At 43.6% G+C, this 18,473-nt stretch overlaps 1 protein-coding gene across 2 annotated transcripts in view; it reads left to right on the plus strand.

Annotated features, from left to right (window-relative positions):
- UBE2U (ubiquitin conjugating enzyme E2 U) overlaps positions 1-18,473 on the plus strand; it is a 48,849-nt gene that overhangs the window by 26,853 nt on the left and 3,523 nt on the right. For both annotated transcript variants that reach the window (XM_072127877.1, XM_072127876.1), the window contains exons 7-9: positions 788-854; positions 6,525-6,613; positions 17,768-17,834. In XM_072127877.1, the coding sequence (XP_071983978.1) occupies positions 788-854; positions 6,525-6,613; positions 17,768-17,834 (223 nt within the window). The remainder of the gene's footprint in view (positions 1-787; positions 855-6,524; positions 6,614-17,767; positions 17,835-18,473) is intronic.

Raw genomic sequence — 18,473 nt, forward strand, 5'->3', positions numbered from 1 at the left:
ATCCATCTGCCATCCATCCGCCATCCATCTACCATCCATCCATCCGCCATCCATCTGCCATCCATCCATCTGCCATCCATCCATCTGCCATCCATCCATCTGCCATCCATCCATCCGCCATCCATCTGCCATCCATCCATCCGCCATCCATCCATCTGCCATCCATCCATCCGCCATCCATCTGCCATCCATCCATCCGCCATCCATCCATCTGCCATCCATCCATCCGCCATCCATCTGCCATCCATCCATCCGCCATCCATCCATCTGCCATCCATCCGCCATCCATCTACCAACCATCCATCCACCATCCATCCATCTGCCATCCATCCATCTGCCATCCATCCACCATCCATCCATCCGCCATCCATCCATCCATCTGCCATCCATCCATCTGCCATCCATCCATCTGCCATCCATCCATCTGCCATCCATCCGCCATCCATCTACCAACCATCCATCCACCATCCATCCATCTGCCATCCATCCATCTGCCATCCATCCACCATCCATCCATCCGCCATCCATCCATCCATCTGCCATCCATCCATCTGCCATCCATCCATCCGCCATCCATCCATCCATCTGCCATCCATCCGCCATCCATCCATCCATCTGCCATCCATCCATATACTACATGATGCCCTATTCATCTGAATGGTTGTCATGTGATACATCACGTAGATATGTATCACACATGAAGCACGATGCTCTAGGATCTGTACCTCAGCTTTGTGAGCATCCGATGTCGCCAGATCATCAGTAACTTATTATTATTACATTCCAGATGGAACAATACAAGAAAGTGTCCAGATAAGGAAGACCCCCACCCCGGACCCCTCTCCGTCACCCAGGTCTGTTACACTTTCCTAACCTTCTCACTATCAGATCCAGGGTCTCTCATTTTTGGCTTCTTTGCCTGCTTTGAGTTATTTTATCTCCCATTATTATTAGTTGTCAGGAAGCGGCAGTATGTTTAGGATTTATGTGTCCACATAACATATCAGAGCCCCTATAATAGTGTCACCCATAATACCCACATATCAGAGCCCCTATAATAGTGTCACCCATAATACCCACATATCAGAGCCCCTATAATAGTGTCCCCCATAATACCCACATATCAGAGCCCCTATAATAGTGTCACCCATAATACCCACATATCAGAGCCCCTATAATAGTGTCACCCATAATACCCACATATCAGAGCCCCTATAATAGTGTCACCCATAATAACCACATATCAGAGCCCCTATAATAGTGTCACCCATAATACCCACATATCAGAGCCACTATAATAGTGTCACCCATTATACCACATATCAGAGCCCCTATAATAGTATCATCCATAATACCCACATATCAGAGCCCCTATAATAGTGTCACCCATAATACCCACATATTAGAGCCCCTATAATAGTGTCAACCATAATACCCACATATCAGAGTCCCTATAATAGTGTCACCCATAATACCCACATATTAGAGCCCCTATAATAGTGTCAACCATAATACCCACATATCAGAGTCCCTATAATAGTGTCACCCATAATACCACATATCAGAGCCCCTATAATAGTGTCACCCATAATAACCACATATCAGAGCCCCAATAATAGTGTCACCCATAATACCCACATATCAGAGCCCCTATAATAGTGTCACCCATAATACCCACATATCAGAGCCCCTATAATAGTGTCACCCATAATACCCACATATCAGAGCCCCAATAATAGTGTCACCCATAATACCCACATATCAGAGCCCCTATAATAGTGTCACCCATAATACCACATATCAGAGCCCCTATAATAGTGTCACCCATAATACCCACATATCAGAGCCCCTATAATACCCACATATCAGAGCCCCAATAATAGTGTCACCCATAATACCCACATATCAGAGCCCCTATAATACCCACATATCAGAGCCCCAATAATAGTGTCACCCATAATACCCACATATCAGAGCCCCTATAATACCCACATATCAGAGCCCCTATAATAGTGTCCCCCATAATACCCACATATCAGAGCCCCTATAATAGCCACCCCCATAATACCCACATATCAGAGCCCCTATAATAGTGTCACCCATAATACCCACATATCAGAGCCCCCATAATAGCGTCCCCCATAATACCCACATATCAGAGCCCCTATAATAGTGTCCCCCATAATACCCACATATCAGAGCCCCTATAATAGCCACCCCCATAATACCCACATATCAGAGCCCCTATAATAGTGTCACCCATAATACCCACATATCAGAGCCCCCATAATAGTGTCACCCATAATACCCACATATCAAAGCCCCTATAATAGTGTCACCCATAATACCCACATATCAGAGCCCCCATAATAGTGTCACCCATAATACCCACATATCAGAGCCCCTATAATAGTGTCACCCATAATACCCACATATCAGAGCCCCTATAATAGTATCATCCATAATACCCACATATCAGAGCCCCCATAATAGTGTCACCCATAATACCCATATATCAGAGCCCCTATAATAGTGTCACCCATAATACCCACATATCAGAGCCCCTATAATAGCATCACCCATAATACCCACATATCAGAGCCCCTATAATAGTGTCACCCATAATACCCACATATCAGAGCCCCTATAATAGTGTCACCTATAATACCCACATATCAGAGCCCCTATAATAGTGTCACCCATAATACCCACATATCAGAGCCCCTATAATAGTGTCACCCATTATACCACATATCAGAGCCCCTATAATAGTGTCACCCATAATACCCACATATCAGAGCCCCTATAATAGTGTCACCCATAATACCCACATATCAGAGCCCCCATAATAGTGTCACCCATAATACCCACATATCAGAGCCCCTATAATAGTGTCACCCATAATACCCACATATCAGAGCCCCTATAATAGTGTCACCCATAATACCCACATATCAGAGCCCCCATTATAGTGTCACCCATAATACCCACATATCAGAGCCCCTATAATAGTGTCACCCATAATACCCACATATCAGAGCCCCTATAATAGTGTCACCCATAATACCCACATATCAGAGCCCCTATAATAGTGTCACCCATAATACCCACATATCAGAGCCCCTATAATAGTGTCACCCATAATACCCACATATCAGAGCCCCTATAATAGTGTCACCCATAATACCCACATATCAGAGCCCTTATAATAGTGTCACCCATAATAACCACATATCAGAGCCCCTATAATAGTGTCACCCATCATACCCACATATCAGAGCCCCTATAATAGTGTCACCCATAATACCCACATATCAGAGCCCCCATAATAGTGTCACCCATAATACCCACATATCAAAGCCCCTATAATAGTGTCACCCATAATACCCACATATCAGAGCCCCTATAATAGTATCATCCATAATACCCACATATCAGAGCCCCCATAATAGTGTCACCCATAATACCCATATATCAGAGCCCCTATAATAGTGTCACCCATAATACCCACATATCAGAGCCCCTATAATAGCATCACCCATAATACCCACATATCAGAGCCCCCATAATAGTGTCACCCATAATACCCACATATCAGAGCCCCTATAATAGTGTCACCCATAATACCCACATATCAGAGCCACTATAATAGTGTCACCCATAATACCCACATATCAGAGCCCCTATAATAGTGTCACCCATAATACCCACATATCAGAGCCCCTATAATAGTGTCACCTATAATACCCACATATCAGAGCCCCTATAATAGTGTCACCCATAATACCCACATATCAGAGCCCCTATAATAGTGTCACCCATTATACCACATATCAGAGCCCTTATAATAGTGTCACCCATAATAACCACATATCAGAGCCCCTATAATAGTGTCACCCATAATACCCACATATCAGAGCCCCCATAATAGTGTCTCCCATAATAACCACATATCAGAGCCCCTATAATAGTGTCACCCATAATGCCCACATATCAGAGCCCCTATAATAGTGTCACCCATAATACCCACATATCAGAGCCCCTATAATAGCGTCCCCCATAATACTCACATATCAAAGCCCCTATAATAGTGTCACCCATAATACCCACATATCAGAGCCCCTATAATAGTGTCACCCTTAATACCCACATATCAGAGCCCCTATAATAGTGTCACCCATAATACCCACATATCAGAGCCGCCATAATAGCGTCCCCCATAATACCCACATATCAGAGCCCCCATATTAGTGTCACCCATAATACCCATATATCAGAGCCCCCATAATAGCGTCCCCCATAATACCCACATATCAGAGCCCCAATAATAGTGTCACCCATAATACCCATATATCAGAGCCCCCATAATAGCATCCCCCATAATACCCACATATCAGAGCCCCTATAATAGTGTCACCCATAATACCCACATATCAGAGCCCCCATAATAGTGTCACCCATAATACCCACATATCAGAGCCCCCATAATAGCGTCCCCCATAATACCCACATATCAGAGCCCCCATAATAGTGTCACCCATAATACCCACATATCAGAGCCCCTATAATAGTGTCACCCATAATACCCACATATCAGAGCCCCCATAATAGCGTCCCCCATAATACCCACATATCAGAGCCCTTATAATAGTGTCACCTATAATACCCACATATCAGAGCCCCTATAATAGTGTCACCCATAATACCCACATATCAGAGCCCCTATAATAGTGTCACCCATAATACCCACATATCAGAGCCCCCATAATAGTGTCACCTATAATACCCACATATCAGAGCCCCTATAATAGTGTCACCCATAATACCCACATATCAGAGCCCCTATAATAGTGTCACCCATAATACCCACATATCAGAGCCCCTATAATAGTGTCACCCATAATACCCACATATCAGAGCCCCCATAATAGTGTCACCTATAATACCCACATATCAGAGCCCCCATAATAGTGTCACCCATAATACCCATACATCAGAGCCCCCATAATAGCGTCCCCCATAATACCCACATATCAGAGCCCCTATAATAGTGTCACCCATAATACCCACATATCAGAGCCCCTATAATAGTGTCACCCATAATACCCACATATCAGAGCCCCCATAATAGCGTCCCCCATAATACTCACATATCAAAGCCCCTATAATAGTGTCACCCATAATACCCACATATCAGAGCCCCTATAATAGTGTCACCCTTAATACCCACATATCAGAGCCCCTATAATAGTGTCACCCATAATACCCACATATCAGAGCCCCTATAAAAGTGTCACCCATAATACCCACATATCAGAGCCCCCATAATAGCGTCCCCCATAATACCCATATATCAGAGCCCCTATAATAGTGTCACCCATAATGCCCACATATCAGAGCCCCTATAATAGTGTCACCCATAATGCCCACATATCAGAGCCCCTATAATAGTGTCACCCATAATACCCACATATCAGAGCCCCCATAATAGCGTCCCCCATAATACCCACATATCAGAGCCCCTATAATAGTGTCACCCATAATACCCACATATCAGAGCCCCCATAATAGTGTCACCTATAATACCCACATATCAGAGCCCCCATAATAGTGTCACCCATAATACCCACATATCAGAGCCCCCATAATAGTGTCACCCATTATACCCACATATCAGAGCCCCCATAATAGTGTCACCCATAATACCCACATATCAGAGCCCCTATAATAGTGTCACCCATAATGCCCACATATCAGAGCCCCTATAATAGTGTCACCCATAATACCCACATATCAGAGCCCCCATAATAGCGTCCCCCATAATACCCACATATCAGAGCCCCTATAATAGTGTCACCCATAATACCCACATATCAGAGCCCCCATAATAGTGTCACCTATAATACCCACATATCAGAGCCCCCATAATAGTGTCACCCATAATACCCACATATCAGAGCCCCCATAATAGTGTCACCCATTATACCCACATATCAGAGCCCCCATAATAGTGTCACCCATAATACCCACATATCAGAGCCCCTATAATAGTGTCACCCATAATGCCCACATATCAGAGCCCCTATAATAGTGTCACCCATAATACCCACATATCAGAGCCCCCATAATAGCGTCCCCCATAATACCCACATATCAGAGCCCCTATAATAGTGTCACCCATAATACCCACATATCAGAGCCCCCATAATAGTGTCTCCCATAATACCCACATATCAAAGCCCCCATAATACCCACATATCAGAGCCCCTATAATAGTGAATGCAGACAGTAAGAGGGCAGCGCTGTCAGAGACGGTTTGGGGTAATAAGTAAACAATATATGGACATTCATAGTTATATCACCCAAATACTAACTGATTATATCCATCCTGGATACGATCCCTGAAATAATCTCCACTGATAACATGTAAATTATACAACCACATAGTCCTAATAGGATTCTATCCCCCCCATAATATTCTCCACAATAGTTTTATGCTCCAGTTTTTAATATTCTTCTTTCAGAAAGATAAAATCTGTCTCCTTTGAGAATTACCACAAGACATGGAGTGAAATTGCCACATCAAAGACAGTCCAGGAGGAAACACAGAAAAGTAAGTAACAAGAAATATCTAAGGGAAGAATTCTGGACATTAGTAAGATGAAGCAAAGTGATCATGTGTAATGAGAAAAGTATTACACTATGCTAATATAGAAAGATATATCACTACTATAATACTGCCCCCTATGTACAAGAATATAACTACTATAATACTGCTCCCTATGTACAAGAATATAACTACTATAATACTGCCCCCTATGTACAAGAATATAACTACTATAATACTGCCCCTATGTACAGGAATATAACTACTATAATACTGCCCCTATGTACAGGAATATAACTACTATAATACTGCCCCCTATGTACAAGAATATAACTACTATAATACTGCCCCCTATGTACAAGAATATAACTACTATAATACTGCCCCTATGTACAGGAATATAACTACTATAATACTGCCCCCTATGTACAAGAATATAACTACTATAATACTGCCCCCTATGTACAAGAATATAACTACTATAATACTGCCCCTATGTACAGGAATATAACTACTATAATACTGCCCCCTATGTACAGGAATATAACTACTATAATACTGCCCCCTATGTACAAGAATATAACTACTATAATACTGCCTCCTATGTACAGGAATATAACTCCTATAATACTGCCCCCTATGTACAGGAATATAACTACTATAATACTGCCCCCTATGTACAAGAATATAACTACTATAATACTGCCCCCTATGTACAGGAATATAACTACTATAATACTGCCCCTATGTACAAGACTATAACTACTATAATACTGCCTCCTATGTACAAGAATATAACTACTATAATACTGCTCCCTATGTACAAGAATATAACTACTATAATACTGCCCCCTATGTACAAGAATACAACTACTATAATACTGCCTCCTATGTACAAGAATATAACTACTATAATACTGCCCTCTATGTACAAGAATATAACTACTATAATACTGCCCCCTATGTACAGGAATATAACTACTATAATACTGCCCCCTATGTACAGGAATATAACTACTATAATACTGCCCCCTATGTACAGGAATATAACTACTATAATACTGCCCCCTATGTACAGGAATATAACTACTATAATACTGCCCCCTATGTACAGGAATATAACTACTATAATACCGCCCCCTATGTACAGGAATATAACTACTATACTACCGCCCCCTATGTACAGGAATATAACTACTATAATACTGCCCCCTATGTACAGGAATATAACTACTATAATACTGCCCCCTATGTACAGGAATATAATTACTATAATACTGTCCCCTATGTACAAGAATATAACTACTATAATACTGACCCCTATGTACAGGAATATAACTACTATAATACTGCCTCCTATGTACAAGAATATAACTACTATAATACTGCCCCCTATGTACAGGAATATAACTACTATAATACTGCCCCCTATGTACAAGAATATAACTACTATTATACTGCCCCCTATGTACAGGAATATAATTACTATAATACTGTCCCCTATGTACAAGAATATAACTACTGTAATACTGCCCCCTATGTACAGGAATATAACTACTATAATACTGCCCCCTATGTACAGGAATATAACTACTATAATACTGCCCCCTATGTACAGGAATATAACTACTATAATACTGCCCCCTATGTACAGGAATATAACTACTATAATCCTGCCTCCTAGAGGTGAGGTTGTGCGTGGTTTGAGCTCCTGAGACCTCTGCATGTCTGGAGATAGTCCAGGGCGGGGCCACCCTGGGCGGGGAAGCTCCCCAAGCAAGGCCCAGGCTCCAAGGCCTAATCTGGCAAACAGCAACCAGCCAGCTCAAGAAAGGGATGTAAATCCAAAAGTCTTTATGGAAGGAAGCAGCAGTGCAAGTTCCAGTAATGGAAGGACAGTCGGTGTGGATGTAAGAACATGTAAGAACCTGGTAAAGCAACCTGTCAGTATGACTGAAAGTAAAAGTAAGCTGTTGGAAAGTCCAAGAGTAAGAAACATGCAGAGTGTGCAGCAGCCTCCATCCCAGGCCTCAGGGGGACCATCCACCTCCACCCCGGGCAGGCAGAGGAGGACATCACTGGAGAGGCAGACCATCCAGGAGAACCTGCAGCAGCGAGTTATGTTACCAGCGGAGCGCACAAGGTCTGGGGGCCTGCAAGCTGGAAAGGAGACCAAAGGCGGCCAGGAAGGAACATCTAGAGGTACCACCAATGTTGTGTCTGCAAAACATCCGGGACTCAATCGCCCATCAGCAGTTTGTGACCCCAGTGCAGTTACAGCGACCGCAAAACACCAGAAGTCCCAGGACTCTGTGCCAAAATCTCAGGGGCCAGGAAAGAGCGGTGGTAGTGTGGCTACAGGATCCAGGCCTGCAAGCAAACATCTCAGCAGCAAACTGCAGCCCCCATCACCGGAGCTCCAGCCCCCATCACCGGAGCTCCAGCCCCCATCACCTGAGCTCCAGCCCCCATCACCGGAGCTCCAGCCCCCATCACCGGAGCTCCAGCCCCCATCACCTGAGCTCCAGCCCCCATCACCTGAGCTCCAGCTGGCCGCTCAGATCCCAGCACTGGTGAGGAAAATGGAGACACTCAAAATCCAGAAACTTCACCTGCAGAAACAGATAGACTGCACTTACAAACTGAGGGCAGCAAACCCAGGGAAGCAGGTCCTGCTAGACAAGAAGCTGGACTCCATGGCCAAACAACTGGCTGACATTGTGCAGGAGATGGAGGCCACTATTGAGCAGATGGGACCAGTGGGAGAGACATACAGGAACCAACAAAGGTTTGAGAGAGACCAGGCCTCATCATCCAGGTGTGAGACCCCACAGCCCCATGTGAGACCCATACTGCAACCAGCAACTCTGCCTTTTGAGGAGGGAGTCGTGTATAAGAAAAGACAGCTACAGCCTAGCCCTGCAGCAGCTCCCAGTGATGCACCACACGTCCCAGCAACCGCTGGTGATGCACCACACGTCCCAGCAACTGCTGGTGATGCACCACACGTCCCAGCAACCGCTGGTGATGCACCACACGTCCCAGCAACCGCTGGAGAGGCACCACACGTCCCAGCAACCGCTGGAGAGGCACCACACGTCCCAGCAACCGCTGGTGATGCACCACAAGTCCCAATAACCGCGGGTGATGCACCACACGTCCCAGCAACCTCTGGAGAGGCACCACACGTCCCAGCAACCGCTGGTGATGCACCACAAGTCCCAACAACCTCTGGAGAGGCACCACACATCCCAGCAACCGCTGGTGAGGCACTGCAAGTTCCAGCTGTCCGTGGACTATTACCTGATAACAGCAGTGAAGTGGAGGAGACACCACAAGTCCCAGGTGGCAGTGCACTTCAGGAGGACTCTGGACTCCCGCCAGAAGGTAACTCTGTAGCACCTCAGGGTGTATCTACACAGAACTGTGTGGCGAGGGCTGTATGTGAGCAGGACATTCAGGACTGTGATCTGCAGGAGCTTAATGCTCTTAATAGTGTTGCTGATATGTCTGAAATTGCTGATATTTCTGTTACTGAAGTGTCTGAAATTGCTGATGTCTCTGTGGATAATGTCCTAGCTGAGCAGGCATCTCAGGTGCAGTCTATGGAAACTGGAGACACAGAGGGCCCTGATGTTGTTGTGGAGGGAGCGGGTCAATCTATGGCTGAGGAGTTCCCCCCCTTAGTTATACCACAGACAGCAGAGCCCCATGGTCCGGGTGGTCAGCAGCCGCCTACTACTGATGGTCCCCGGCCCACACATCCCCCACAGCAGGACAGGGGTCAGTCATCTGGGAATGCTTGGAGTCGGGGTTCCCCATTCTTCTCCTCTAATACCAGTTATACTGGCCAGGCCTTCAAGAGGAGGAACATTGTCAGGTTTAGGCATAAGGGGGCTAAGGAAGATCTACCTGACAGGAGGCATGTGGTCAGGGACATGTTGTGCACCCAGATGGGTTTCCAGCCAGCCGACATCCTGGCAGTGATAAATCTGCCTGACAGACAGGGGTATGACATTAGCTTTAAGCTGATGTCTAATCTGGACCGGTTCTGGGCTCAACAACCCCGTTATAGAGATACTGAGGGGTGGAACAAGTTTAGTTTCATTCCCATATCCAAGCCAGATACAGCCGTTGTCACCATAATGTTCTGGAACGAGTCTGTCCCCCCTCAGGATATCATCATATGGCTCAAGAGACATTGCACCCTCATGTCAGACATGACCAAGACCAGGGATGAGGATGGAATCTGGACCGGGGGGTGGAGGGTCCTGGTTAAATTACATCAGAACCAGAACATCACCCATCACCTCCCCAACTCCTTCTTTATTGGTAGAGAGAAGGGTGTGTGCTTTTATTTTGGTCAGCCCAGGTTATGTTTTAAGTGTGGAAGATCCGGTCATGTGGCGAGTAACTGCACCACAATGAAGTGCACCCTGTGCGGGGACCTCGGCCATGTGAGCGCCGACTGCAAGACCATCAGATGCAACCTTTGTGGTCAGATCGGTCACCCCCATAGGGACTGTCCTGATGCCTGGCACAACATCTGTAGGGACCTCCCCGATGAAGACCTGATGGAAGGGGCAGATGTACCAGAGGAGGAGCAGGAGGAGGAGGCCCTATTGTCAGGGTCAGTTCAAACGGTACCAGAGACCCCTGACATTGGTGGTAGTGCCCCGGACCACCCAGAGATAGCTAACATTGAGGGGGACATGGAGGTAGTAGAGCAGCCAGTGCCTGTCCCTTCTCCTGACCCAGCACCAGCACCTACCACTGGGGATAATAATAGTGCTGTTAAAAAGAGGAAAAAGGACAGAATCACCAGAAAACCTGAGACTGCATGGACCACTGTCCAAAAACCCTCAAAAATGAAAGTACAGAGTCAGGCGGACGTTACTGTGACCACTAATAGGTACAGTGTACTGTCAGAGTCAGATGGGGAGGAGGAAATAGAGAGAGAACTGAAACGCATGATGGAGGAATACGACGATGATCCAGGGGGAGATCCTCCCACAAAAAGGAAACCGCTTAATGCCGAGTCTCAGTCAGTTTGGGATATGGAAGCCGGTAGTCAGGAAGACAACTCTGAGTCTGACTTATGATGATGGGGATGATCTTTCTTTTTCTTCTCATGATGGCAGGCTTCCATCTTACTGTGATCACCAGTAATGTGAACAGTATTAGGGCTAGAAGGACCAGACATGCTGTATATGAACATCTAAGATATCTCAATGCTGATGTTTATTTCTTACAGGAGACCCGTTTAAACACCTTGGGTCTCATGCGAGAGGCGGAGAGAGATTGGCAGTCTGGTCCTTCCTTTTGGTCGCTGGCTGTGGAGCCTTATGCCGGAGTCTCCATCTTGTTTAACACCCATGATGTCACCGTCCACAGACTCACCGAGGTATCGATGGGACGGTGCCTGCTGCTAGAGATCACCATCAGAGGCAGACGACTCCGGCTCCTTAACATCTATGGCCCACAGACAGTGACCGAAAGGACTCAGCTTTTTAATGATGTGAAGCCATATCTATTCACGTCTATTCTGGTCATCATGGCTGGGGACTTTAATGCCACCACTACCACCAGGGACAGGAACAGTAGGCCCCTTACCAGGGACTGTAAGGTCCTTAATAGCATAATTCAGCAGGCTGGCCTGTCCGATGGTTTTGTACAGGGTGGTAGGAGTCCTAAGTTCACCTACACCTGTGCAGGACGCTGCAGTAGGATAGATCTCGCTCTGGTGAGTCCTACTGAAGCCATAAGGGAAAGAAGGGAAAGAATGGTCCCATACTCCGATCATTTGGCCTTATATTTTTGTTTGGGTGCCTCTAAGTATCCTGAGGCTGGTAGAGGGCTATGGAGACTAAATTCTAGTCTATTAGATGTCAATTCTGTCGAGGAATACTTGCACTATTTTTTCCAGAACCAACTTGACAGAGTGGATTTTTATGACAACATGGCCGACTGGTGGGAGGACGTCAAGGAGGAGATCCGATCCCTCTTGCAGAGACTGTCAATTAAGAAAGGGAGAAGTAAGTACAGCCAGTATCTGAGACTGCGGAAAGAATTGGAGTCGCTCTATTCGGCGGGTGGGGATGACCAACAAAGGATTGACCGGCTGAAATCTGAGATAAGGCAGTATCAGTACAGTAGGTACACCTCCCTGGTAGTCGAACGTGACTATGGCACCCGAGGGGCACCAGATCCATTTGAGAATTGCCGGGAGCGTGTGGAGAAAAAACTGATCGCAGGTCTCACTGACTCCCAGGGTGTTTTACAAGAGTCTCGGGAGGGAATCCTGGGAGTGGTGAGATCGTACTATACTGACTTGTTTCAGAAGAAGGCTTTGGATAAGGAAAAAGTGACCCAATTCTTGGAGGCAACTCCAGGCCCTGACACTAGAGAATTGGACTTTTCTCCTTTAACAGCAGAAATAACGGTGGAGGAGATAAAAGAGGCCATTGATAAGTTAAATCTGAAGAAGGCACCAGGTCCTGATGGTATTACAGCAGAATTTTATAAGAAGTTCAGAGACCTCTTGGCTCCAATCCTCGTGGATGTTTACAGAAATTGTCTAGAAAATCACCTGATGCCTCCATCCATGAGGGTCTCATCGCTAATTCTGCTGTCCAAAGGTAAGGAGCCGAGTGACATCAAGAACTGGAGGCCGATCGCCCTCTTGAATGTTGACAGAAAAATTTTGGCAAAAATTCTATTCTGTAGATTAGTCTGTTTGTCCCCGGCACTGTTGGCAGGCTCTCAGTACGGCACAGTAAGAGGGCGGAACATCTCTGGAGCCGTCATCTCGATAAGGGAGATGTTTGAGAGATGTAAAGCTCTGAGGTGTGGGAGATATGTTGTAGGTCTGGACCAGGCTAAAGCCTTTGACAGGGTTGACCATGATTATCTATGGGCCACTTTATCAAAGTACGGTATTCCGGGACAATTTATAGATTGGCTCAGGACTTTGTATAGAGAGGCTGAGAGCTTTCCTCTGATCAATGGTTGGCAGGGGGACACTTTCAGGGTAGAGGCAGGGGTGCGACAGGGCTGCCCTTTGAGTCCACTGCTGTATGTGTTTGCCATAGACTTGTTTCTGCGATCACTGCAGTGGTGTGATTTTCAGTGGGTGCCGGTCCCCCAGTGCTTGCCCCTGGAAGTTGTTGCCTACGCGGATGATGTGACTGTGGTGATATCTGAACCTCGTGAGGTGGAGATGTTGTCTGCAGCCATCAGAAGTTACTCAGAGGCCTCCGGGTCTCTGGTTAACCTTGAGAAGAGTCAAGCTTTCTGGACATTGGATGCTGCTCCTGGCTTTGATCTGCCACAGTTAGCAAAGGCCTCCACCCATATTAAAATCCTTGGGGTTAAATTCGGGAGGGAAGATAATTCCAAGTTAAATTGGGAAGAGAAGTTGGATACCGGAAATGTAAAGGTTCAGCGATGGAAGAACTGGAGGCTGACCTATAGAGAAAGGGTTACTCTGATGAAGACTTACCTGGTCCCTGTCTTCCTCTACGTCTCTGTCGTCTTTCCTTTGCCAGAATCTTTCTCCGCTAGGCTCTTTAGCCTGTTCTTCCAGCTTTTATGGGGGAACAGGATGAACCCAATAAAAAGAGGAATCACCTACCTGCAGAGGAGAGAGGGTGGGCTGGATATGTTAAATCCAAGGGTTTTCTTTGACTCCATGTTTCTGAAAGCTAATTTTGGTAACTTGGACTCAAACAATGGTCTCCTGTGGGTAAGTAGTGTCAGGGACTGGATATTGCCTTTTGCAGAATCTTGGATGCGAGGCGGCAGTCTCAAGAGGGGCCGATGGACTCCTGGCTTGCTCCCCCAGTATCTGGAGTATGGGATAAGGTGTCTGAAGAAATGGGGTATAGACAAAGGTTTTATTGAGAGTAAGACCAGGAAAGATCTGTACTCCAGAGTCTGTAGGACCTTCTATTGCTTACAGCTGGCACTTCCGGATTGTCCAACCACCACCTTAAAGGACAGTCTGAGGTTTTTGAATGGTCGGAGGCTGCCCCCCAAGTTCTGTGACATCGCCTGGCTCTCATTACAGGGAAAGCTCTTTGTCAGGGGAAATCTAAAGTTCCTTAGTGTCAGACAGAGGAGACTATGGTCCACTTTATATCAGAGTGCTGGGGTGGACATAACATCTGGTGTGACATATCCACCAAGATAAGAATCCCATCACTGCAGTCCCTTCAGTACCCAGAAATCCTTTATGGTATAAGATCTAATGAAAGTAACATCAATCCGGAGACCATGTATATAGTTATCCAAGTCATTAAATACTATCACTGGCACATGAGAACCAGAGTGTCCGTCCATAGCGAGCCATTCCATCATGATAAAGCCATAAGCCTCATCATGTCCGAGCTCAGGTGGATCCGGTCATTAGAGGTCAGGAAAAAGGGGGAGAATATAAGACTCTGGAGGAACATCCATCTAGACTGATTGTAATATGTGATTGTATCTGTTATATATATATATCTTTCTTTATTTTTTTTTTTAAGCCAAAATGGACTTTTAAGTTACAGTTAATCTAAATTTTATTTTTATGAACATGTATGATTTATACTTATGACCTTTAATGTTGATTTATTTGATGGAAAAGTATTTATGTATTTATGTTTGTTTTATACTAATAAAAATTGCCCCCTATGTACAAGAATATAACTACTATAATACTGCCCCCTATGTACAGGAATATAACTACTATAATACTGCCCCCTATGTACAAGAATATAACTACTATAATACTGCCCCCTATGTACAGGAATATAACTACTATAATACTGCCCCCTATGTACAAGAATATAACTACTATAATACTGCCCCCTATGTACAAGAATATAACTACTATAATACTGCCCCCTATGTACAAGAATATAACTACTATAATACTGCCCCCTATGTACAGGAATATAACTACTATAATACTGCCCCCTATGTACAGGAAAATAACTACTATAATACTGCCCCCTATGTACAGGAAAATAACTACTATAATACTGCCCCCTATGTACAGGAAAATAACTACTATAATACTGCCCCCTATGTATAAGAATATAACCACTATAATACTGCCCCCTATGTACAGGAATATAACTACTATAATACAGCCCCCTATGTACAAGAATATAACTACTATAATACAGCCCCCTATGTACAAGAATATAACTACTATACTACTGCCCCCTATGTACAAGAATATAACTACTATAATACTGCCCCCTATGTACAGGAATATAACTACTATAATACTGTCCCCTATGTACAAGAATATAACTACTATAATACTTCCCCTATGTACAAGAATATAACTACTATAATACTGCCCCCTATGTACAGGAATATAACTACTATAATACTGCCCCCTATGTACAAGAATATAACTACTATAATACTGCCCCCTATGTACAAGAATATAACTACTATAATACTGCCCCCTATGTACAGGAATATAACTACTATAATACTGCCCCCTATGTACAGGAAAATAACTACTATAATACTGCCCCCTATGTACAGGAAAATAACTACTATAATACTGCCCCCTATGTACAGGAAAATAACTACTATAATACTGCCCCCTATGTATAAGAATATAACCACTATAATACTGCCCCCTATGTACAGGAATATAACTACTATAATACAGCCCCCTATGTACAAGAATATAACTACTATAATACTACCCCCTATGTACAAGAATATAACTACTATACTACTGCCCCCTATGTACAAGAATATAACTACTATAATACTGCCCCCTATGTACAAGAATATAACTACTATAATACAGCCCCCTATGTAAAAGAATATAACTACTATACTACTGCCCCCTATGTACAAGAATATAACTACTATAATACTGCCCCCTATGTACAAGAATATAACTACTATAATACTGCCCCCTATGTACAAGAATATAACTACTATAATACAGCCCCCTATGTACAAGAATATAACTACTATACTACTGCCCCCTATGTACAAGAATATAACTACTATAATACAGCCCCCTATGTACAAGAATATAACTACTATACTACTGCCCCCTATGTACAAGAATATAACTACTATAATACTGCCCCCTATGTACAGGAATATAACTACTATAATACTGCCCCCTATGTACAAGAATATAACTACTATAATACTGCCCCCTATGTACAAGAATATAACTACTATAATACTGCCCCTATGTACAAGAATATAACTACTATAATACTGCCCCCTATGTACAAGAATATAACTACTATAATACTGCCCCCTATGTACAGGGATATAACTACTATAATACTGCCCCCTATGTACAAGAATATAACTACTATAATACTGCCTCCTTTGTACAAGAATATAACTACTATAATACTGTCCTCTATGTACAGGAATATAACTACTATAATACTGCCCCTATGTACAAGAATATAACTACTATAATACTGCCCCCTATGTACAAGAATATAACTACTATAATACTGCCCCCTATGTACAGGGATATAACTACTATAATACTGCCCCCTATGTACAAGAATATAACTACTATAATACTGCCCCCTATGTACAAGAATATAACTACTATAATACTGCCCCTATGTACAGGAATATAACTACTATAATACTGCCTCCTTTGTACAAGAATATAACTACTATAATACTGTCCTCTATGTACAGGAATATAACTACTATAATACTGCCCCCTATGTACAGGAATATAACTACTATAATACTGCCCCCTATGTACAAGAATATAACTACTATAATACTGCCCCTATGTACAGGAATATAACTACTATAATACTGCCCCCTATGTACAAGAATATAACTACTATAATACTGCCCCTATGTACAGGAATATAACTACTATAATACTGCCTCCTTTGTACAAGAATATAACTACTATAATACTGTCCTCTATGTACAGGAATATAACTACTATAATACTGCCCCCTATGTACAGGAATATAACTACTATAATACTGCCCCTATGTACAAGAATATAACTACTATAATACTGCCCCCTATGTACAGGGATATAACTACTATAATACTGCCCCCTATGTACAGGGATATAACTACTATAATACTGCCTCCTTTGTACAAGAATATAACTATTAATCAAAATATTTATGTCTTAAACAGAAAGGAGAGCTACAGAATCAAGATTATTGCTCAATGAAATGGATGCATTTCAAAATGGAAAAAGAGTGTAAGTAGTACACAGCAGCTTTCAGAGACTGTGGTTGATATAATTATAAAATAGATACACTGTAACTGATGTAACTTGATGCAATAGAACATATATAATTATTTAATTTTATACTTCTACCCAAATTATACCAGCTGTACATATATCATTATATACAGGAGATCCCCAGGTTATACCGGCTGTACATATATCATTATATACAGGAGATCCCCAGGTTATACCGGCTGTACATATATCATTATATACAGGAGATCCCCAGGTTATACCGGATGTACATATATCATTATATACAGGAGATCCCCAGGTTATACCTGCTGTACATATATCATTATATACAGGAGATCCCCAGGTTATACCGGCTGTACATATATCATTATATACAGGAGATCCCCAGGTTATACCTGCTGTACATATATCATTATATACAGGAGATCCGCAGGTTATACCGGATGTACATATATCATTATATACAGGCGATCCCCAGGTTATACCAGATGTACATATATCATTATATACAGGAGATCCCCAGGTTATACCGGCTGTACATATATCATTATATACAGGAGATCCCCAGGTTATACCAGCTGTACATATATCATTATATACAGGAGATCCCCAGGTTATACCGGCTGTACATAT

Source organism: Engystomops pustulosus, chromosome 10 (assembly GCF_040894005.1).
Source record: "Engystomops pustulosus chromosome 10, aEngPut4.maternal, whole genome shotgun sequence".
Taxonomy (NCBI): Eukaryota; Metazoa; Chordata; class Amphibia; order Anura; family Leptodactylidae; genus Engystomops; species Engystomops pustulosus.